This window comes from Aegilops tauschii, chromosome 7 (assembly GCF_002575655.3).
Source record: "Aegilops tauschii subsp. strangulata cultivar AL8/78 chromosome 7, Aet v6.0, whole genome shotgun sequence".
NCBI lineage: Eukaryota > Viridiplantae > Streptophyta > Magnoliopsida > Poales > Poaceae > Aegilops > Aegilops tauschii.
In genome coordinates this window covers 129267265-129290083 of record NC_053041.3, presented here as the reverse complement: position 1 = coordinate 129290083, position 22819 = coordinate 129267265, and the positions used below count along the sequence as shown (strand labels likewise).

The following is a 22819-nucleotide window of genomic DNA, read 5'->3' as shown; positions in this document are numbered from 1 at the left end:
GTCCGATGTCTTCACTCTTCTTGATGGGGGTTTCCTTTGTGATGTAGAGGTGTGGTGGGTTCATGGTTGTGGTGCATTCAGAGTGTCGGGTTGACGGTGCGGTCATGGGGTTTTATGCTTTGTGAGTAGTCTGTGTATGGACTATTTGTGCGTCATGTTTTTTGTTAATTAATTAGGCAATTCTTTTCTGCTTAATCAATCAATCGATGAGGCAATTTTTTTCCCTCCGTTTCAAAAAATAAAAATAGATCATTCTCTTCTATTAGCTTTTTAAGTTCCAAATGAGTAAGAAGAGATGTATAGATTGCCAAAGTAGCATCCCAAAATCAGACTCGATGATAATAGCGTTCTGTATTTGTGAGGTTCGTATCCCATTTGTACACAAGAACAAAAACTGCTATCTCCTGGGGCTTACACCAGAGCAAAGTCGTAAAGAACAGATCGATATACTATTATTGTACGTACGCAAGGAAAGGAAAACTGCAGCCGAGACATCACGGCCTGTACTGTGGTTGCGCTCCTCCCGGCCTCAGGCAACGTCTTGCTTGCACTGCTGGAACACCTGGAGCAGATTGCTGTACGGGCACGGGCTCCTGGACGACGGCGACCCGGCGACGGCGCGCTGGCGCTTGCTGCTCGACGGCCGCGAGTCCGGGCTGGGCGTCGGCCCCGGCTCGGCCTCCCCGAGCAGCTCCTCCGCGTCCTTCTCCTTCCGAAGGGTCTCAAGGAAGGACTCCTTCACCGCCCCGTCGAGCTGATACCACCAAACATCACCGACAGAGAGAGAGAGAGAGAGGCAGGACATCAATTCCGTTTCCGACTTTACAAGTTCAATCCAACCGCAACGAACGCAAGCAAGCCGGGCGCTCACCGTGAGAGGGCAGAAGTCCGGCATGGGCCAGCAGACGGGCCCGGCGTCGTCGGGGGGCTCCGGCATGGGCTCCACGGGCTCCATCTCCACCTCGTCGCCGTTGACGCTCCCGGCGACATCCTCGTCGTCATCCTCCGCCGCCGCCGCGGCCACCGCCTGCTCCTCGACCTTATCCTACACGCCCGGCGCACCGCGCAGAGTCAGAAATCAACGGAAATCGGGCGAAGAGAAGCGGAAAACCAAGGAAGGAAACCCAATCGCGCGGAGGAGGCGGGAGAGATGGAAAGAGGCGGAGATGGGGGAGGAGATCTCGAGTTCCAAGTACCATGAAGCCCGCGGCGATCTCGACCATTCCCCTTTTGCTCTCTCCCCGCACGCGCTCCCTCCTCTGTCTCCGCGCCCCGAAAGATCTTTTCCGGATCCTTCCTTCCTCTGCGGCGGTGGATTTGGAACGGGGGGCGGGCCTTTTCGGGGGTGGTTCGTTTCCTTTTCCGTGGTGGTTTGAAACCGGGAGCGCGTAATAAGGGTGCTTGCTTATGGGTCGAGAGATTTGGGGGAAAAGGCAACGGCTACTTTTTGTGCGGGCTGGCTGTGCCGTGTGCCTAGTTGGCTTGCGGGTTTACCGAGGTAGATCGGATTTGGGGGGCGGAAAGGCGCGCGGTGGAGCCTTCTGATGAGATCGAGTCCCCGGTGGCCCGGGGCGGTCGGCAACTTACGCCCATCACGCGTGCACAAACAGTCAGGTCTCAAATTTACCCTTTTTCATCCGGGTCTTTCATATTTCATTTCTTAGATCCATATAAACCATGTAAAATAAAAGCTATGTATTACGACACCTTAGCTATGATTCGTCGTCAGAGATGTTCACGGCGTCGATGCCGGGCACCGGGTGGACGGGCACGTAGGAGGGCTCCGACTCCTTCTCCTCATCCATATATGCGAGTATCTCGTCAACTTTCGCGGCGTGCTCCGCCTCCACCTCCCACCGACGATGGCGTCTGGCCTCCGCATCCAACCCCGACCGGTGGGAATCGAGGATCCCTGCTACTCCGCGTCCCTAGCGTCCCCCACATCATCCTCCGACTCCTACTCCTCCTGAACCTCATCCTCCTTCTCCTCCAGGTCCTCCTTCGGATCCACCGCGTTCGGAGGTAGCCCCGCGATGATCCGGGCTTCGCGCCTTGACCGAATCTGCTCAAGGAGCTGCAGCCGGCGCTCCGGCGTTAGATATGGGCAGCTCCGTACCCGGCGGCGTGGGGGCATGGCTACTAGTGTTGGTGGACTGCGAGTGGAAAGTGACGGCGGCGGACGAGAGGGGGGAATTTGGCATACGGGTAGGGTTTTGGTGCCGGCAGTCGGCTTAAATAGCCGGGCCGTCGGTCTGGCGGAGGAGACAAGTTTCGGACCGCCGGGTTTCAGAGTGTTTTTCTGCGAGACCCAATCGCCAGTCCGACATGGCAGACGCGCTCCATATCTGCCTCAGATTTGGGCTGGATATGAAGGGTGTCAGTCAAGCCGGGCGTTTGAGGAGCCGTCCGAGTCATTTTTTTGTGACGGTCAGTGATCGGGCCGTCCATCCGGACATTTGAGGCGGGTTCAGAGCGCCCGGCTGTAGATCTCTTTTTTTGCAGGTGACCCGGCTGCAGATCTAATAACAACACTAGCTACGATTTTTATTTATGCCGAGTTGGTTGCAGCAGTACTGGACCAGCAACCGTGCACCCGGCAGGAATCAAACTTACTCTTTGACCTTGGATGGGTACCATTATGAAAATTACAATCGAAGAAGTGGCAGCCTCAGCCGGTTCAAGCACCGGCTCAGGACAGGGCTTGATCGTACATGGACCACTTCATTTCCAACTTCCAAAAGGGACCTAAAGCGAATTCAGTTATCATTTGTGTTGTTTGGGCTTGGAGTGGTTGGTCATCAGTCTAGTTGTGCAGTCTGAAAACCAGCGTAAATCCATAGGATTATTTATTGCAGGCGAATGTGTGACAAATGATCAAAGTCTTTAAATACAGAGGAAACTCGGCAACTTATGCCCGTCTAGAAAAAAAAGATCCAATGCCATCATGCTGGCGATGATTTGTGGGCCCTCAAAACGTTTCCCGGTACCTCGCTTATTTATCCACGAGATTTGGGTCGAGTGGCGATTCGTGTAAATCTTCCTTCTAGTTGAAAGAGGACTGCCAATTCGCCTCTTTGTTTTCACTGCGAGGCCATGTGGTTGGTAATCCATATTTGCTGCTTACTACAGCAAGGTTCTCCGAGTAACGCATAGGGAGACGCACACTGGTTTGCTGTCGCACGGGTTACTGCAGTGTGGCTACTGTAGCGCGGTTTCGCGACAGCGCATGCGTCTTAATGTAGCGTGGATGTTGCAGCACATGGTACTGTAGCAGTGCCTTTTGAAAATGTGTCCATTTTTTGAAACCTGAACAATTATCCGAATTTAATTCTTTTCAATTTTACTTGAATATTTCTGGAAAATTGGACATTTTTTAAATATTGTGAACATTTTTTGAAAAGGTAAACAAAATTTTCAAACAATAATTTTTTTAAAAAATTGATTTTTTTTGAAGACATGAATATTTTTTGAAATTCTCCGCTATTATTCAACCGTATGGAAAAAAAATCACTGGCCAGTCCATTTTTATGCAAAATCATGAGGCCGAGCCAAAAACGAGCAGGAGGTAGGACGGGAGCGAGCCAGAAGCTTGGCAGTGGGCCCCGGAGGAAATTCCTAAAACGCCTATATATATGCCGCAGTGTCAAGTTCACTTGTCACATGATCGGACTATCCTCTCTCTTGAATTGTACGCATGCAACCACGATACTAGCCACTTCTTGAAATTCTTTGCCTCCTTTTTCCATGACTTGATGATATTGTCTACACAATGCAAGGACTTTTTCTTATTACATGCATTACCATTTTACTAGTTAAATATGTGGTTAAACTTTGACCCAAAATACGATGGACTAATAAACCCAGCAGGAGGTAGTAGAATATGCAAACGTTTCTGCAAACACGAACAATTTTTGATTATTTCGAAAACACACACATTTTTTTAATTCACAGAGATTTTCTAATTTTTAATGTTGCTTGAAAACATGATAATATGTTCAACTTATTCAAAAATGTTTATCGAATTCTAATTAGTTCATCAAATCCAAAATTTGTTCATCGAACTCAAAAAATGTTCATGATATTAAAAAAATATTCTTGAATTCAAAATTTCGTCATAAATTCTTAAAAAAATTCATTGAATTTAAATTTTGTTCGACAACGTGCAGTTTTTTGAAATCAAGAATATTTTTCTTATCGGTGAACCTTTTTTGAATCAATAAACGTTTTTGTGAAATTCATGAATATTTTTTGAATTCATGAACATATTTTAAATATGCGATTTTTTTCAAAAGCATAAACATTTTTTAAATGAAGAGCATCTTTAAATTTCTGAAACATTTTTGGAAATTCAATTTTTGAAGGTTGGAACTTTTTTTAAATTCGGAATTATTTTAAAGAGGAAGAAAATAAAAATAGAAAAAAGCAAAAGGCAAAAAAAAGAAAGAAACTGGGATGTCCAGCCCCGCTCATGGACCGGACCAATAGGGGCGCGCGAGAGGAGAGGATTGCGTGCTGTCATGTTCAGAATGCGCCAAATAGCGAAATCACTAGTTCAGGAGCACTCTTTGCAAAGATCAATTCCACCTCCCAGGCTGCGACAAGTGTTGGACTGCATGTACGCCACTTGTCGCAACTGGGAGTTTTCCCTTTTTTTCGTAGATTCGTTTATTGAAAACGTTTTATCTCTCAAACCATGCGTCCAAATCTTGAACTGTTTTTCTGTTGGATTCCTCCCGTCGAGATCTTCAAAACTAGATCTCATATTGATATGTTACGACGAACTTTTTTTTGCATGAAAAAACCAGACGCAAAAATCCGAAAGAGAGCATGTTTTTTTCCTTTTCAAGAGGCACGACCGTGCCCTCGCAGAAGCAAATCCATGCCTCCACGAGAAGTACATATGTGTCTCTTGAGGTAGAAAGAAAAATAAAACGCGTCCACCTTTTGCGAGAGGCAGGACCGTGCCTCTCGCGTAAGCAAATCTGTGACTCCACAAAAAGTAAGTTTGTGCCTCTCACGAAAGAAAAAAAAGAAAATGCGTTTTTTCCTTTCCAAGAGGCACGGTTATGCCTCTCGCAGAAGCAAATCCGCACCTCTACGAGAAGTAAGTGCGTGCCTCTCTCGAGAAAGAAAAAGAAAACCCATTTTTTTCCTTTTTGAGAGGCACGGCTATGCCTCTCGCAAAAGCAAATCCGTACCTCTACGAGAAGTTATCCGTGCCTCTCGTCGTAGGAAAAAAAAGATAAAGCGCACCCCCTTCACGAGAGGCACAATCATGCCTGTCGCCGAAGCAAAAAAAAGCGCATTTTTTCGCGGCAATTTTTCTTTCTAAAATTGTTTTTTGTCCAAAACCTAAGGAAAGCCGGGGAAAAACCGAAAAGCCAAAAAAACCAAAAAAATCACCCAAAAGGCGAAAACGCGTGTAGAAAAAGAAAATAAAATAAAATCCGAAGGCAGCCTCCAGAGCACGACATGTGACGGCGGCTCCGCATTCTCAACCCACCCAAGTGACTCTTGGGGAGGCTCCCGAAGCAGCGCTCTAAGTTCCCCTATATGAGAGCCCCCTTGACTCTTTGTGCGTCAAAATGGTGGTCGAACGCACAATAGTGATCCTTATGGGCCATCCCAACCGAGAGAGTTGTATTGTGCGCCTTACCAAGCGACACCTTCTTCCCTAAAGAAAAACCAAGCGACACCTTCGGTCTTTCAGCAATGTTTTTCTGGTTTTTAGCTGGTTTTCTTCATTTTTTGAAAATTATGAAAAAAATTATTTTAAAAAATGTTCAAAAACTAAAATATGTATGCGGATTTTGATTTTTTTGTGTGAATTTATTTATCTCTTGTAGATTTTAAAAATGTTCTAAAAATTTTAAAATTGCTCACCAGTTTGTTAAAAAAATGTTTGTCTATTTTGAATTTTTTCTCGAATTTAGGAAACCTTGTTTCCATTTTTAGACGTGTCATTTCACCCGAAATTTTACTTGTTTGCTACTTGGAAAATCTTTCTGCTTACCTACTTGTTGGCCTTAGGATAGGAAATGCATATGACTTGAAAGCTGGCCGCTCGGCTGGCACACTAGCAAAACAGTTAGGTTGGCTGGAACAGAACCTCTAAGAAACTTGTGAACGTTTCAGAGAACATGGAGAGGTGGGAGAAAAATGTACATTTTGTATTATTTGTCTGAAACCTTGCTTACGTTTCACTTCCCTTCACTAACCTCAGAGGGTCCTACAGTAGTCGAATCTCTAAGATATCCATGTAAACTTAATAAAAAAAAGGCATGAAACCATGCAGTAAACTCTCAGAAAACTGCTACCGGAAAAAACCACCCCGCCCTTCACCTCTTGGGCCAGGCCCATATGCATCACACTATGTGAATACCCAATATTTTGATGCAGTTGAATGTCAGATAAGGTTCACCACTATGTGAGGAGTGACTAGGGATAAAAGCGGAGTGAAAACTTTCTTCTTTTACGGAGGAAAAACAAAAATGGATAGGAAATGTGGAAACAAAAACAAAAATGAAACAATGTTTTCTGATGGAATAGATATAGAAAAGGAACTTCCACTACCGCAGGAATGCTTAGTAGTGACGGGCGGGGAAAACCTAGCAGTGACGGGCGAGGCTCCTAGGGGCGCCTGCCACTGATGCCGCCACTGCTATTATGACGTCAGTGGCGGGCGCGCGCCCGCTACTGGTAGGGACTCTGCAGTGGTGGGCATACCTAGCAGCCCACCGCTGAAATATATTGTTAGTTGTGGCGGGTAATCTGGGGCACTCGCCACAATTACATGTTCAACTGCCAACACAAACCCGACATGAAATAGCAACAACAACTAATGTATGTGATTATACACATTACAATAGATGTGTCTCAGATTAGCCATAACACAATTTACCATAACAAGCAACACATTTTACCATAACAATAATCCAAATACAATACAATAGATGTACACATTAGAGTACAACTCAAGTAACATCATTAATACACATAGCCTTCTAAGCGAAGCCTCCCACATGTTACATACATATAAGACCTCATGGTAACAACAACACCATAATGACAATGAACTGGATAAAGATAATCAAATTCTTTACTCGTCCAATTATCCACACCGTCTCGCATACTTCATAGTTGATTTTCTCTTTGCGAACGAAAGCGTAACAATCATTTGCTTCTTTTTTAGTCTTATATCCTTTATAGCAGTTGTTCTTGTAACCGTCCACTTGTTCATTATATTTCTCCCATGAATCATAGACTCCTGGATTCTTCCATAGCACACCACATACCAGTCCCACTTCATCTACAAAGATAAATAAACAAGTTAACAAGTCAATTTCATAGTTATCCAATCACATAGAGCAAAGTCATATAGCAATCTTCATAGCATCATAGAAAAGTACGTTCAGAAGCATCGACGATACAAATGACATAAAGGCAGTTCACTAGTAGTTCTGAAGCAAAAGTTCAGCTCCATCATAGCAACATAGAAATTAAGTTCAAACACATCGATCATATAGATCACATAAAGGCAGTGCACCAGTAGTTTAGAAGTAAACTTCTAGCGCCATCATGAGCTCTCCTCGCCTTCCAACATCTTCGTAATCTTGGCTTGGGCGGTCCTCACAGCTTCGACGGCTGCTCGCGCACTCTTGGCGACTACTCTAGTGCTCTCAGGGACAGTTCTTGTGTTCTCAACATATGCTGCAACGTTCTTGACGTATGCACATGCGCTCTCGGTGGCAGATCGAGCGCTCTCGGCATAAGCGTGCATGATCTCCGTGTACTTTGTCACTCTCCTGACGATGTCTACGGCGGTAGGAGTTCCGTCTACGGGTGTAGGAGTCCTAACGAGGCGTCTCAGCTTCTCCATCCGAATCGCATTAAACAAGTTGACATTTAGATAAAAGACATTTATCATGAAAGCAAATTTGTGACAATAAAAAAGATAGACTGTTACGACAACAATCCATATTTGTCCTTTGGGTGGACATTTCTTACTCTTAAGTTGGGTACTTCGACCACGGTGATGGTCGTTCTGCACCCTCTCCTCCCGCTTTACCAAGGTCTTAGATGAGGAAGAGGGAGAAGAACGAACCTATATGACAACAGTCGGTTCATCTCGCAGGTGGTTGTATATATGGTGTACACTCAAACTCACCGTAAATTTGACTGTCGGTGATGGTCGTTCTTCCCCCCTTGTTGGTGTCAAAACCGGCGGATCTCGGGTAGGGGGTCCCGAGCTGTGGATCTTGGATCAATGGGGAACAAGGAACACAGGGACAATGTTTACCCAGGTTCGGGCCCTCTCGAAGAGGTAAAACCCTATATGTCCTGCTTGATTATATTGATGTGTGTATATGGTTACAGAGTTGGTCTACCACGAGATTGTATGAACTAAACCCTAGGAGAGTAGGATGATGGTTCTCCTTCTAGCCTCTACGGACTAAACCCTTGGGTTTATATAGACACCAGGGGTACCTAGGTTACACATAGTCAGTTAACATCAGGGGATAAACACGCCGATTCTCCTATCTTGACTTGGAGGACACACCAAGGCTTCAAAGGTTTTTCCCTTCCGAACACGAAGTTGTCTTATAGCTTGGCCTTCCAATAGTAGTCACAGAATGGCCCACCTGTCCGGCCCATAGAGATAGGCCGGTGACCCGAGGACCCCTTAGTCCCGGACCCCCTCACCCCTCTCCTCCTGCTTTACCAAGGTCTTAGAGGAGGAAGAGGGAGAAGAACGACCCCTTAGTCCCGGACTCCCTCAGTAGCCCCCGAACTAGTCTTCGAAGCCGAAGTATGTACGGGAACCATCAGCTTTGTGGACCAGTTCCTCTCTTCAGGGTGCTAGGGCCAAGCCTGTAGCTACCCTTAGCCGAACCTTTAAAAGGTTGCCCGACCAAGTTTGGTCGTGTTTCCTCTGGACTATGTCCTGATTTCTGGATTGCATATATTACTTAGCCTCGAAGGCCAACCACTCGAATGTGAATAGCTCCCTTGTCTGACAAATTTTTGGCGAAAGGTCACAACCGGCCATAGCCATTGACCGATCACGAAAAACTCGATTCGCGGTTTGAGGCAGTTTCTCTATTGTCACGTCTCATCAATATGGAGATCATGCCCCGTTTTTCAAGGGATATTATCAATGATTTGGGTTATCGCATGCGCGCATAATGGCATGATTATATCAGGAAGTGGCGAGGTCCGTGGCACGGTAAAAGGGACTCTTGGTATTACGACAGCTTATAAAAGGGAAACAACCACCACTTCCCCCGTATGCTTTCTCCTACCTCCATCGCCATTGCTTCCACAATCTCTTGAGCTCCAGCGCCCCGATCCAACCTTCCTCAAGAATCTACTCTAACCACTTCCTCAACCCGGCCATGGCTTGATCTGGCTCGAAAGGCAAGTGGGAGGCCTCCAGCGTCACCAACGACGACATCGAGGGGCTGAAGCGCGCCGGCTACCTCCCGATAAACGTCACCCACCGAGCTTCGGAGGAGGGCCAAGTCATCCCTACGCCCCAACCAGGCGAAAGGGTGGTGTTCGTCCCCCACTTCATCCGGGGACTAGGCTTTCCGCTCCACCCCTTTGTCAAGGGATTGATGTTCTTCTACGAGCTAGATTTTCATGATCTTGCCCCAAACTCTTTCCTGCACATTTCGGCCTTCATTGTTATCTGTGAGGCTTTTCTTCGAGTCCAGCCAGACTTCGGCTTGTGGCTGAAGGTCTTCAATGTCAAGCCGAAGATAGTCGATGGCCAGCAAGAAGGCTATGGAGGGGCGATGATTAGCAAGCTTCCCCGGGTTGAGTGGTCAGAGGGTACCTTTATAGACACCGTCAAGGTCTGGCAAAAGGAGTGGTTCTATATCATCGAACCATGTGGCACGGACTGGACAACAGCCCCCGAATTTAGATCCGGACCTCCCACCAGGCTAACTAAAGGAAATATGCCCTAGAGGCAATAATAAAGTTGTTATTTTATATTTCCTTATATCATGATAAATGTTTATTATTCATGCTAGAATTGTATTTACCGGAAACTTGATACATGTGTGGATACATAGACAAAACACCGTGTCTCTAGTAAGCCTCTACTAGACTAGCTCGTTAATCAAAGATGGTTAAGTTTCCTAACCATAGACATGTGTTGTCATTTAATGAACGAGATCACATCATTAGGAGAAAGATGTGATGGACAAGACCCATCCGTTAGCTTAGCATAATGATCGTTAAGTTTTATTGCTATTGCTTTCTTCATGACTTATACATATTCCTTTGACTATGAGATTATGCAACTCCCGGATACCGGAGGAATACCTTGTGTGCTATCAAACGTCACAATGTAATTGGGTGATTATAAAGATGCTCTATAGGTATCTTCGAAGGTGTTTGTTGGGTTGGCATAGATGGAGATTAGGATTTGTCACTCCGAGTATCGGAGAGGTATCTTTGGGCCCTCTCGGTAATGCACATTATAATAAGCCTTGCAAGCAATCACTACTAGGGAAAACCTTATACACAGAATCTTAGCAGTAGCGCGGGATAAAAACAGGCGCTATTGCTACTCACTTAGGAGTAGCGCAGCTCAGTGGAACCACGCTGCTACTAAAATCGACCGACAGTTCCCGCCACCCTAGGTTTAGAAGTAGCTCGCTCTTGCTAACTGCGCTACTGATAAAGTAACAGTAGTAGCGCGCTTTTTTTGGGTGACGCTACTGCTAATTTTGAAACTAGCCACATGGCGGGCCCCACTTATTAGTAGCGCGTGTGCCGGAAGCGCGCTGCTGCTATCTTATTAGCAGTAGCGCGGTTTACGACCAGCGCTACTGCTAAGCCGCAACATATACCACCTTTTTCCCTCCCCCCTCCCCCATCCTCTCTTCCTCACTTTCCCCTACCTCCCACCCCCTCTCTCCCTCACTTTGCTTCTTCCTCACTACTTCTCCCCCATTACTCTCCTTCTTCTACCTATCTTTCTCTCTCTTTATTACTCCTAGCTAACTGCACCACCTCCATTAATGCATCTCCTTTCTATTTTCCTTCCCCCTCCACTAGTTGAAGTTGTCTCCTCCCAAATTAGCTAGCTAGGTAGATGTAGCATTTAGTGAAGTGACCTATGTACCCCCTAACTAGATCTAGCTTTGTCAAGAAGAGCTTTGTCCACTTTTGATCTCCCTACTACATCATCATCTCCATCGTGTGCTCGATCTCGAGATAGGTGCTTAAAAATTCATGCTTTTGCAAGAATGGAAATATGTGTATGTGTGTGCGATATGACATAATCGGGCGATATGATGAAAATTGTTTGTGTGGCATGAGTTGACGCCGAATTGTGCTTGTGAGTTGCCTATGTTTTGCCGAAATGTCGATTTATTTCCGTTTCGGCGAATTCTGGGCAAACTCTAGATCTATATGTCCTATTTTTAGGGAAGTTCATGCTGAATTTTTGTATGACTTTGATGCATGCACGCATTTTTATAATCAATTTGTTTATTATTACCGTGCATGCGTTCATGATGGTGAGTGGAACGATGGTGGATAGGTGGTTGCGGGCGGCGGTGCAGGACATGAAAGAAAATAACCTTACAGAGGTTTTATGTCCGTGTCGAAGATGCAAAGGAATAGTTTGGCTCGACCCCTATGACGATGATCGTGTCGAAGTGCACCTGCTCATGACTGGTTTCATGGATGGCTATACTCGGTGGATAATTGAAGATGAGGATGATGATGTTGAGGACGCCGACGGGGCAGGCAATGACGACACGGGGCAAGTCGAAGAGATGATCGATAATGGCGGCAGGGAAGAGGCCGGACATGGCGACGGAGAAGGGGCCGGACATGGCGGCGGAGAGAACGTGGACTCCACGTCACAGAGTTCGTCGGTACTAAGTTCAATCGTGCGGGACCCTCATGTTCAAGCACTGCTTCGCAAGGAGACGAGTACTGAGAGAGCCGCTTCTAGAGAGGAGGCCAAGCTGCAGCAACTGGTGGTAGACTCGAACACTCCATTGTATGATGGTTGCAATCCTGAGGTGACCCGCTTAAGTTTCACGCTCCAACTCCTGAAGACGAAGGCTAAAAAAAATGGATCGACACTAGCCTCGATGAGCATCTCAAGTACCTAAAGGATGTTCTTCCCGCGGGGAATCTATGTCCTACTAGTGTGGATGAGGCCAAGAAGATCGTGTGCCCTCTTGATCTGCTGCACGTTAGATACCATGCATGCATCAAAGAGTGCATAATTTATCGGAAGGAGCACGCGGAAAAAACAAGCTGTTCGGTGTGCAATGCTTCTCGACACAAGAAGGCCGGGAAGAAATATCCCTAGAAAGTTGTATGGTACTTACCGATCACTCCGGTCTCCAGCGGTATTTCATAGATCCCAAGAAAGCAAAGCTCATGCGCTGGCACGCGGAGAGGAAGAAGCCCGACGATGGAGATGATCCGAAGCTGAGACACGTCAAGGATGGAAGCCAATGGAGAGCGTTGCATGACTTCTATCGGTATTTCGAATGTGATGCAAGGAACATCGTGCTCGGCGCGTGTACCGATGGCATGAATCTGTTTGGCAACCAGAACACCAACCATAGCACATGGCCCGTGTTTGTATGGATGTACAACCTCCCCCCTGGTTGTGCATGAAGTCGAAGTACATTCACATGAGCATGCTGATTCAAGGGCCGAAACAACCATGAAATAATATTAATCTATATCTGGGGCTACTTCAAGAGGAGTTAGACACATTATGGAAAACACCGGCCAAGACATGCGACGCCAGCAAAGGCGAGTATTTCTACATGAGAGCCGCGCTGGTTGTGCATGACGGTGCACGACTATCTCGGTTACGGATATGTCGCAGGCCAGGTGTGCCATGGATATTGCGGATGCACGCGGTGCATGGATGATATGACGTCTCAGCAGCTAACGTCAAGGAAAGATGGCGGGTCTGGGAAAATCGTGTACACGGGGCATCGAAGATGGCTCGATCAGGACGACCTGTGGAGAAACCGTGGAGATCTATTCAACGGTCACGCTGAGCATCGAGGACCTCCACGTAAGCGAAGCGGCGCCGAATTCGATGAGCTGTTGAAAAACTGGGAACAGTGCCCCACGCCGGGAAAGACGATGAAAAAGGCACCGGAGCCGCTGCTAAAGGTATGGAAGACGAGGTCTGTGTTCTGGGACTTGGAGTACTGGCACAAACTTGACACACCTCATTGCCTTGATCAAATGCATATCTGTAAGAATGTCCTTGAGAGCTTGCTCGCGACACTGATGAACATGCCGGATAAGACCAAGGATGGGCCGAAGGCAAGAAAAGACTTGCAAGATTTGAAAATCAGGGAAGATCTGCACATGCCACCCCGTAAAAGTCAGACGAGACAGAGACGGACAGAGGCGCGGGAGAAGAAGGGCAAAAAATTAAAGGAAGAGGATTATTGCCCCCCTTCTTGCTTCACCTTAAGTCCGGCTGAGATTGATCAATTCTTTAAGTGCCTTACCGGAGTCAAAGTTAGTTCCTATATATTACTGTGGCAAGATAAGCAAATAACTAGACACGAACAAGAAAAGGTTCAGTGGGGTGAAGTCCCATGACTATCATGTGATGATGACGCAGATACTACCTTTTGTCCTTAGAGGGATAATGGACAAGCATGTCCGTGACATGCTTATTGGTCTCTGCAACTTTTTCGACGTCATCTCTCGAAAGTCGATCAGTGTGAAGCAGCTCCGAAGGCTACAGGAAGAGATAGTTGTGATACTGAATGAGCTCGAGATGTACTTCCCGCCCGCGTTCTTTGATGTCATGGTGCATCTGTGTGTCCATATTGTGGACGACATAATAGACCTGGGGCCGTCATTCCTGCACAACATGATGCCATTTGAGAGGATGAATGGGATCATCAAAGGATTCGTTCGTAACATGTCCCATCCGGATGGAAGCATCGTCCAGGGCTATCTGACACAAGAGTGCATCTCTTTCTGTGAAAATTTTCTATATGGCGCAGACCAGCTACCTGGTGTTGGTGTTGGTTTGCCCATTAACAAGCACGATGGGAGGCTCGAAGGAGAAGGTCACTCCAAAGATCGCAGGGAACTGCACGTGGCATACTCAGATTGACGCAACGACTTTCACAGAGCAAACTTGGCAGTTCTACAACACCTAGATGAGGTAGATCCTTTCGTGGCACTGCACAAAGAAATTATCGCAAAGAAGTATCGTGACCGGGGGGTATGCAGGACGGACACCGAAGTTACTAGAGAGCACACCTCCACTTTCCTGCATTGGTTCAAAGAGCATATTATTGCTAATCCCCCGGAAGAGGGCTCTAAGGACGGATTGCTCATATACGCCTTGGCCTCTCGCCCAACCTCGTCACCTACCAGGCATACGATACCAATGGATACACGTTCTACACAGAGGCCAAAGATATGAAAAGTGATGATCAAAACTCAGGGGTGACGATGGAATGCATGACCGGCAGCGACAACGGCGCGACTGAGAGATTTTACGGAAGGGTCGAGGAGATCTGAGAGCTTGACTACTTTGGACTGCACAACGCGACGATGTTCCATGTCAGATTGGCTAAGAATGTCGAAAGAGAAAACCGGTATTTCACTACCATGACTATACCCGACGCCAAGAGCGCTACCGTGAACGCTATCGCAAAAAACGAGCCATGGGTACACGCTAAGCACGTGACACAATGCTTCTTCATAACCGACCCGTGCAATCCCAGCCGTGTTGTCGTGAGGAGAGGCAAAAGGAACATCATTGGAATGGATGGAGTCGCCAACGAGGAAGACTACGACCTGTACGGCAACCCAATGAGGGAAGATGACGATGACGATGAAGTATACGTCAAAAGAAGAATCAATACTACATTACCTAAGAAAGATCGTACTCCATGGAAAAGGAAAAGCCACAGTGAGGGGCTCAATTATTCTTCAATGAACAATAAGGAAAACAAGCTCACTCAAAAACGAAAACGTCAACACTGAGGAACCGTATGTTATCGGTCAAATGATGTAATATATATGTTCGTATTCTGTGTACACACTTAGCCATTATGCATGGGTCAAATGATGTAATATATATGTTCCTATTTTGTATACATACTTAACCGTCAAACGATGCAATATATATCGCCTTAGTTATATACATTGTATCACCTTCCCTTCGTTCACTGCTCTCGGAAAAAAGGAAAAGAAAAGAAAAGAAAAGGGAGAGAAAATAAAGGAAAAGAAAATAGAAGAAACAAACTGGAAAACTGCTATAGGTATTGTTTATAGCAGCAGCGCTTTTCTGAAAAAGAGCTATAGCTAGTCAAGGTAGCAATAGCGCTTTTCGTATAAAAAGGCTATAGCTACCTGTAATAGCAGTAGCGCTTTCTGGATAAAAGCGCAATAGCTAACTTAGCTACAACGCGTTTGTCCGGAATGCGCTACTGCTGAAGGAAATATGCCCTAGAGGCAATAATAAAGTTGTTATTTATATTTCCTTATATCATGATAAATGTTTATTATTCATGCTAGAATTGTATTAACTGGAAACTTAGTACATGTGTGAATACATAGACAAACAGAGTGTCCCTAGTATGCCTCTACTAGACTAGCTCGTTAATCAAAGATGGTTAAGTTTCCTAGCCATAGACATGTGTTGTCATTTGATGAACGGGATCACATCATTAGAGAATGATGTGATGGACAAGACCCATCCGTTAGCTTAGCACTATGATCGTTTAGTTTATTGCTATTGCTTTCTTCATGACTTATACATGTTCCTATGACTATGAGATTATGCAACTCCCGAATACCGGAGGAACACTTAGTGTGCTATCAAACGTCACAATGTAACTGGGTGATTATAAAGATGCTCTACAGGTGTCTCCGATGGTGTTTGTTGAGTTGGCATAGATCGAGATTAGGATTTGTCACTCCGATTATCGGAGAGGTATCTCTGGGCCCTCTCGGTAATGCACATCACTATAAGCCTTGCAAGCAATGTGACTAATGAGTTAGTTGCGGGATGATGCATTACAGAACGAGTAAAGAGTCTTGCCGGTAACGAGATTGAACTAGGTATGGTGATACTGACGATCGAATCTCGGGCAAGTAACATACTGATGAGAAAATGAACAACGTATGTTGTTATGTGGTTTGACCGATAAAGATCTTCGAAGAATATGTAGGAGCCAATATGAGCATCTAGGTACCGCTATTGGTTATTGACCGGAGATGTGTCTCGGTCATGTCTATATAGTTTTCGAACTCGTAGGGTCCGCACGCTTAACGTTCGATGACGATCCATATTATGAGTTATGTGATTTGATGTACCGAAGGTTGTTCGGAGTCCCAGATGAGATAACGGACATGATGAGGAGTCTCGAAATGGTCGAGACATAAAGATTGATATATTGGACCATGTTATTCGGACACCGAAGGTGTTCCGGATAGTTTTGGATAAAACTGGAGTGCCGGAGGGGTTACCGGAACACCCCGGGGAAGTAATGGGCCTTAGGGGAGAGAGAGGGAAGCAGCCAGGAGGTGGCACACGCCCCCCCAAGGGGAGTCCGAATAGGACTAGGGGAGGGGGGCGCGACCCCTCTTTCCCTCTCACTCTCCCTCTCCTTCCTTCTTCCCCCCTTCCACCAAGTGGAATCCTACTAGGACTTGGAGTCCTAGTAGGACTCCTCTCCTTGGGGCATGCCTCTAGGGGCCGGCCGTCCTCCTCCCTCCCTCCTTTATATATGGGGAGGGGGGCACCCCATAGACACACAAGTTGATCTTTTAGCAGTGTGCGGTGCCCCCCTCCACAGTTACACACCTCGGTCATATCGTCGTAGTGCTTAGGTGAAGCCCTGCGCCGGTAACTTCATCATCACCGTCACCACGCCATCATGCTTATGGAACTCTCCCTCAGCCTCAACTGGATCAAGAGTTCGAGGGACGTCACCGAGCTGAACGTGTGCTGATCGCGGAGGTGCCGTGCATTCGGTACTTGGATCGGTTGGATCGCGAAGACGTTCGACTACATCAACCGCATTACTAAACGCTTCCGCTTTTGGTCTACGAGGGTACGTGGACACACTCTCCCCGCTCGTTGCTATGCATCTCCTAGATAGATCTTGCGTGATCGTAGGTAAATTTTTTGAAATACCGCGTTCCCCAACAGTGGCATCAGAGCCAGGTCTATGTGTATATGTTATATGCACGAGTAGAACACAAAGAGTTGTGGGCGATAATAGTCATACTGCTTACCAGCATGTCATACTTTGATTCGGCGGTATTGTTGGATGAAGCGGCCCAGACCGACATTACATGACCGCGTTCATGAGACTGGTTCTACCGCCGTGCTTCGTGCACAGATGGCTAGTGGGTGTCTGTTTCTCCAACTTTAGTTGAATCGAGTGTGACTATGCCCGGTCCTTGTTGAAGGTTAAAACAACACACTTGACAAAAAATCGTTGTGGTTTTGATGCGTAGGTAAGAACGGTTCTTGCTAAGCCCGTAGCAGCCACGTAAAATTTGCAACAACAAAGTAGAGGACGTCTAACTTGTTTTTGCAGGGTCTTCTATGATGTGATATGGTCAATACGTGATGATATATAAATTGTTGTATGAGATGATCATGTTTTGTAGAAGTTATCGGCAACTGGCAGGAGCCTTATGGTTGTTGCTTTATTGTATGAAATGCAATCGCCATGTAATTGCTTTACTTTATCACTAAGCGGTAGCGATAGTCGTAGAAGCAATAGCTGGCGAGACAACAATGATGCTACGATGGAGATCAAGGTGTCAAGCCGGTGACGATGGTGATCATGACGGTGCTTTGGAGATGGAGATCAAAAGCACAAGATGATGATAGCCACATCATATCACTTATTTTGATTGCATGTGATGTTTATCTTTTATGCATCTTATTTTGCTTAGTATGGCGGTAGCATTATAAGATGATCTCTCACTAAAATTTCAAGGTATAAGTGTTCTCCCTGAGTATGCACCGTTGTGACAGTTCTTCGCACTGAGACACCACGTGATGATCGGGTGTGATAAGCTCTACGTTCACATACAACGGGTGCAAGCCAGTTTTGCACATGTAGAATACTCGGGTTAAACTTGACGAGCCTAGCATATGCAGATATGGCCTCGAAACACTGAGACCAAAAGGTAGAGCATGAATCATATAGTAGATATGATCAACATAGTGATGTTCACCATTGAAAACTTCTCCATCTCACGTGATGATCGGACATGGTTTAGTTGATATGGATCACATGATAATTTAGATGACTAGAGGGATGTCTATGTAAGTGGGAGTTCTTAAGTAATATGATTAATTGAACTTTAATTTATCATGAACTTAGTCCTGATAGTATTTGCATAACTATGTAGTAGATCAATAGCTCATGATGTAGCTCCCCGTTTATTTTTTTATATGTTCCTAGAGAAAAACTATGTTGAAAGATGATGGTTGCAATGATGCGGACTAGGTCCGTGATCTGAGGATTATCCTCATTGCTGCACAAAAGAATTATGTCCTTGATGCACCGCTAGGTGACAGAACTATTGCAGGAGCAGATGCAGACGTTATGAACGTTTGACAAGCTCGGTATGATGACTACTTGATAGTTTAGTGCACCATGCTTTACGTCTTAGAACCGGGACTTAAAAAATGTTTTGAAATGTCACGGAGCATATGAGATGTTCCAAGAGCTGAAATTGGTATTTCGGACTCATGCCCGAGTCGAGAGGTATGAGACCTCTGACAAGTACTTTGCCTACAAGATGGAGGAGAATAGCTCAACCAGTGAGCATGTGCTCAGAATGTCTGAGTACTACAATCGCTTGAATCAAGTGGGAGTTAATCTTCCAGATAAGATAGTGATTGATAGAGTTCTCTAGTCTCTATCACCAAGTTACTGGAACTTCGTGATGAACTATAATATGCAAGGGATGGCGAAAACGATTCTCTGAGCTCTTCGCGATGCTGAAATCAGCGAAGGTAGAAATCAAGAAAAGCATCAAGTGTTGATGGTTGACAAGACCACTAGTTTCAAGTAAAAGGGCAAGGGAAAGAAAGGGAACTTCAAGAAGAATGGCAAGCAAGTTGCCACTCCCATGAAGAAGCCCAAAGCTAGACCCAAGCCTGAAACTGAGTGCTTCTACTGCAAAGGAAATGGTCACTGGAAGCGGAACTGCCCCCAATACTTGGTGGATAAGAAGGATGGAAAAAGTGAACAAAAGTATATATATGATATACATGTTATTGATGTGTACTTTACTAGTGTTCATAGTAGCCCCTGGGTATTTGATACTCGTTCAGTTGCTATGATTAGTAACTCGAAACAAGAGTTACAAAATGAACAAAGACTAGTTGAGGACGAGGTGACGATGTGTGTTGGAAATGATTCCAAAGGTTGATAAGATCACCATCGCACACTCCCTTTACCTTCGGGATTAGTGTTGAACCTAAAATAAATGTTATTTGGTGTTTGCGTTGAGCATAATATGATTGGATCATGTTTATTGCAATACGGTTATTCATTTAAGTCAAAGAATAATTGTTATTCTGTTTACATGAATAAAACCTTATGTGGTCATACACCTAAGGTGAATGGTTTATTAAATCTCGATCGTAGTGATACACATATTCATGATATTGATGCCAAAAGATGCAAAGTTGATAATGATAGTGCAACATATTTGTGGCACTGCCGTTTAGGTCATATTGGTGTAAAGCGCATGAAGAAACTCCATGCTAATGGGCTTTTGGAATCACTTGATTATGAATCACTTGATGCTTGCGAACCATGCCTCATGGGCAAGATGACTAAGACTCCGTTCTCCGGAACAATGGAGCGAGCAACAGACTTGTTGGAAATAATACATACTAATGTATGCGATCCGATGAGTGTTGAGGCTCGCGGCGGGTATCATTATTTTTTGACCTTCACAGATGATTTGAGCAGATATGGGTATATCTACTTGATGAAACATGTCTGAAACATTTGAAAAGTTCAAAGAATTTCAGAGTGAAGTGGAAAATCATCATAACAAGAAAATAAAGTTTCTACGATCTGATCGCAGAAGCGAATATTTGAGTTACGAGTTTGGCCTTCAATTAAAACAATGTGGAATAGTTTCACAAAATCATGCCACCTGGAACACCACAACATAATGGTGTGTCCAAACGTCGTAACCGTACTTTATTAGATATGGTGCGATCTATGATGTCTCTTACCGATTTACCACTATCGTTTTGGGGGTATGCATTAGAGACAGCTGCATTCACATTAAATAGGGCACCGTCTAAAAATCCGTTGAGACGACACCGTATGAACTATGGTTTAGCAAGAAACCTAAGCTGTCGTTTCTTAAAGTTTGGGGTTGCGATGCTTATGTGAAAAAGTTTCAGCCTGATAAGCTCAAACCCAAATCGGAGAAGTGCGTCTTCATAGGATAACCAAAAGAAACTGTTGGGTACACCTTCTATCACAGATCCGAAGGCAAGATATTTGTTGCTAAGAGTGGATCCTTTCTAGAGAAGAAGTTTCTCTCGAAAGAAGTGAGTGGGAGGAAAGTAGAACTTGAGGAGGTAATTGCACCTTCTCTCGAATTGGAAAGTAGCTCATCACAGAAATCAGTTCCAGTGATTCCTACACCAATTAGTGAGGAAGCTAATGATGATGATCAGGAAGCTTTTGATCAAGTTACTACCGAACCTCATAGGTCAACAAGAGTAAGATCCGCACCAGAGTGGTACGGTAATCCTGTTTTGGACGTCATGTTACTTGACCATGACGAACCTACGAACTATGAGGAAGCGACGATGAGCCCAGATTCCGCGAAATGGCCTGAGGCCATGAAATCTGAGATGGGATCCATGTATGAGAACAAAGTGTGGACTTTGGTTGACTTGCCCGATGATCGGCAAGCCATAGAAAAGAAATGGATCTTCAAGAAGAAGAAGACCGACGCTGACGGTAATGTTACTATCTACAAAGCTCGACATGTTGCAAAAGGTTTTTGACAAGTTCAAGGAGTTGACTACGATGAGACTTTCTCACCCATAGCGATGCTTAAGTCTGTCCGAATCATGTTAGCAATTGCCGCATTTTATGATTATGAAATTTGGCAAATGGACGTCAAAACTGCATTCCTGAATGGATTTCTGGAAGAAGAGTTGTATATGATACAACCAGAAGGTTTTGTCGATCCAAAGGGTTCTAACAAAGTGTGCATGCTCCAGCGATCCACTTATGGACAGGTGCAAGCCTCTCGGAGTTGGAATAAATGTTTTGATAGTGTGATTAAAGCATATGGTTTTATACAGACTTTTGGAGAAGCCTGTATTTACAAGAAAGTGAGTGGGAGCTCTGTAGCATTTCTAATATTATATGTTGATGATATATTGTTAATTGGAAATGATATAGAATTTCTCGATAGCATAAAAGGATACTTGAATAAGAGTTTTTCTATGAAAGACCTCGGTGAAGCTGCTTACATATTGGGCATCAAGATCTATAGAGATAGATCAAGACACTTAATTGGACTTTCACAAAGCACATACCTTGACAAGATTTTTAAAGTAGTTCAAAACGGAACAGCCAAAGAAGGAGTTCTTACCTGTATTGCAAGGTGTAAAGTTGAGTAAGATTCAAAACACGACCACGGCAGAAAATAGAAAGAGAATGAAAGTCATTCCCTATGCCTCAGCCATAAGTTCTATAAAAGTATGCTATGCTGTGTACCAAACCTATTGTGTACCTTGCCATGAGTTTGGCAAGGGGGTACGATATTGATCCAGGAGTGGGTCACTTGACAGCGGTCAAAATTATCCTTAGAAGACTAAGGAGATATTTCTCAGTTATGGAGGTGATAAAGAGTTCGTCGTAAAGAGTTATGGCGATGCATGCTTTGACACCGATCTGGATGACTCTGAGTCTCGATCTGGATACATATTGAAAGTGGGAGCATTTAGCTAGAGTATTTCCGTGCAGAGCATAGACATAGAAATTTGCAAAATACATACGGATCTGAATGTGGCAGACCCATTGACTAAACCTCTCTCACAAGCAAAACATGATCACACCTTAGTACTCTTTGGGTGTTAATCACATGGCGATGTGAACTAGATTATTGACTCTAGTAAACCCTTTGGGTATTGGTCACATGGCGATGTGAACTATAGAATGTTAAATCACATGACGACGTGAACTATTGGTGTTAAATCACATGGCGATGTGAACTAGACTATTGACTCTAGTGCAAGTGGAAGACTGAAGGAGATATGCCCTAGAGGCAATAATAAAGTTGTTATTTATATTTCCTTATAGCATGATAAATGTTTATTATTCATGCTAGAATTGTATTAACCGGAAACTTAGTACATGTGTGAATACATAGACAAACAGAGTGTCCCTAGTATGCCTCTACTAGACTAGCTCGTTAATCAAAGATGGTTAAGTTTCCTAGCCATAGACATGTGTTGTCATTTGATGAATGGGATCACATCATTAGAGAATGATGTGATGGACAAGACCCATCCGTTAGCTTAGCACTATGATCGTTTAGTTTATTGCTATTGCTTTCTTCATGACTTATACATGTTCCTATGACTATGAGATTATGCAACTCCCGAATATCGGAGGAACACTTAGTGTTCTATCAAACGTCACAACGTAACTGGGTGATTATAAAGATGATCTACAGGTGTCTTCGATGGTGTTTGTTGAGTTGGCATAGATCGAGATTAGGATTTGTCACTTCGATTATCGGAGAGGTATCTCTGGGCCTGCTA

General features: G+C 44.9%; 1 protein-coding gene across 1 annotated transcript; it reads right to left on the bottom strand.

Annotated features, from left to right (window-relative positions):
- Positions 1-332: 332 nt before the first annotated feature.
- On the bottom strand, positions 333-1469 carry LOC109754835 (uncharacterized). The gene is made up of 3 exons (XM_020313728.3): positions 1197-1469; positions 872-1045; positions 333-754 (listed from the first exon to the last, which is right to left on the bottom strand). Exons 1-3 carry the CDS (start codon positions 1221-1223, stop codon positions 530-532), a joined length of 426 nt encoding a protein of 141 aa, XP_020169317.1. The 5' UTR covers positions 1224-1469; the 3' UTR covers positions 333-529.
- Positions 1470-22819: the final 21350 nt, after the last annotated feature.

Coding starts and splice junctions, on each gene's coding strand:
- LOC109754835 (XM_020313728.3), bottom strand. CDS start 1,223: ATGGTCGAGATCGCCGCGGGCTTCATG. Junction 1,046..1,196: donor AGATCGCCGCGGGCTTCATG/GTACTTGGAACT, acceptor CCGGGCGTGTAG/GATAAGGTCGAGGAGCAGGC. Junction 755..871: donor CGGACTTCTGCCCTCTCACG/GTGAGCGCCCGG, acceptor TGGTGGTATCAG/CTCGACGGGGCGGTGAAGGA.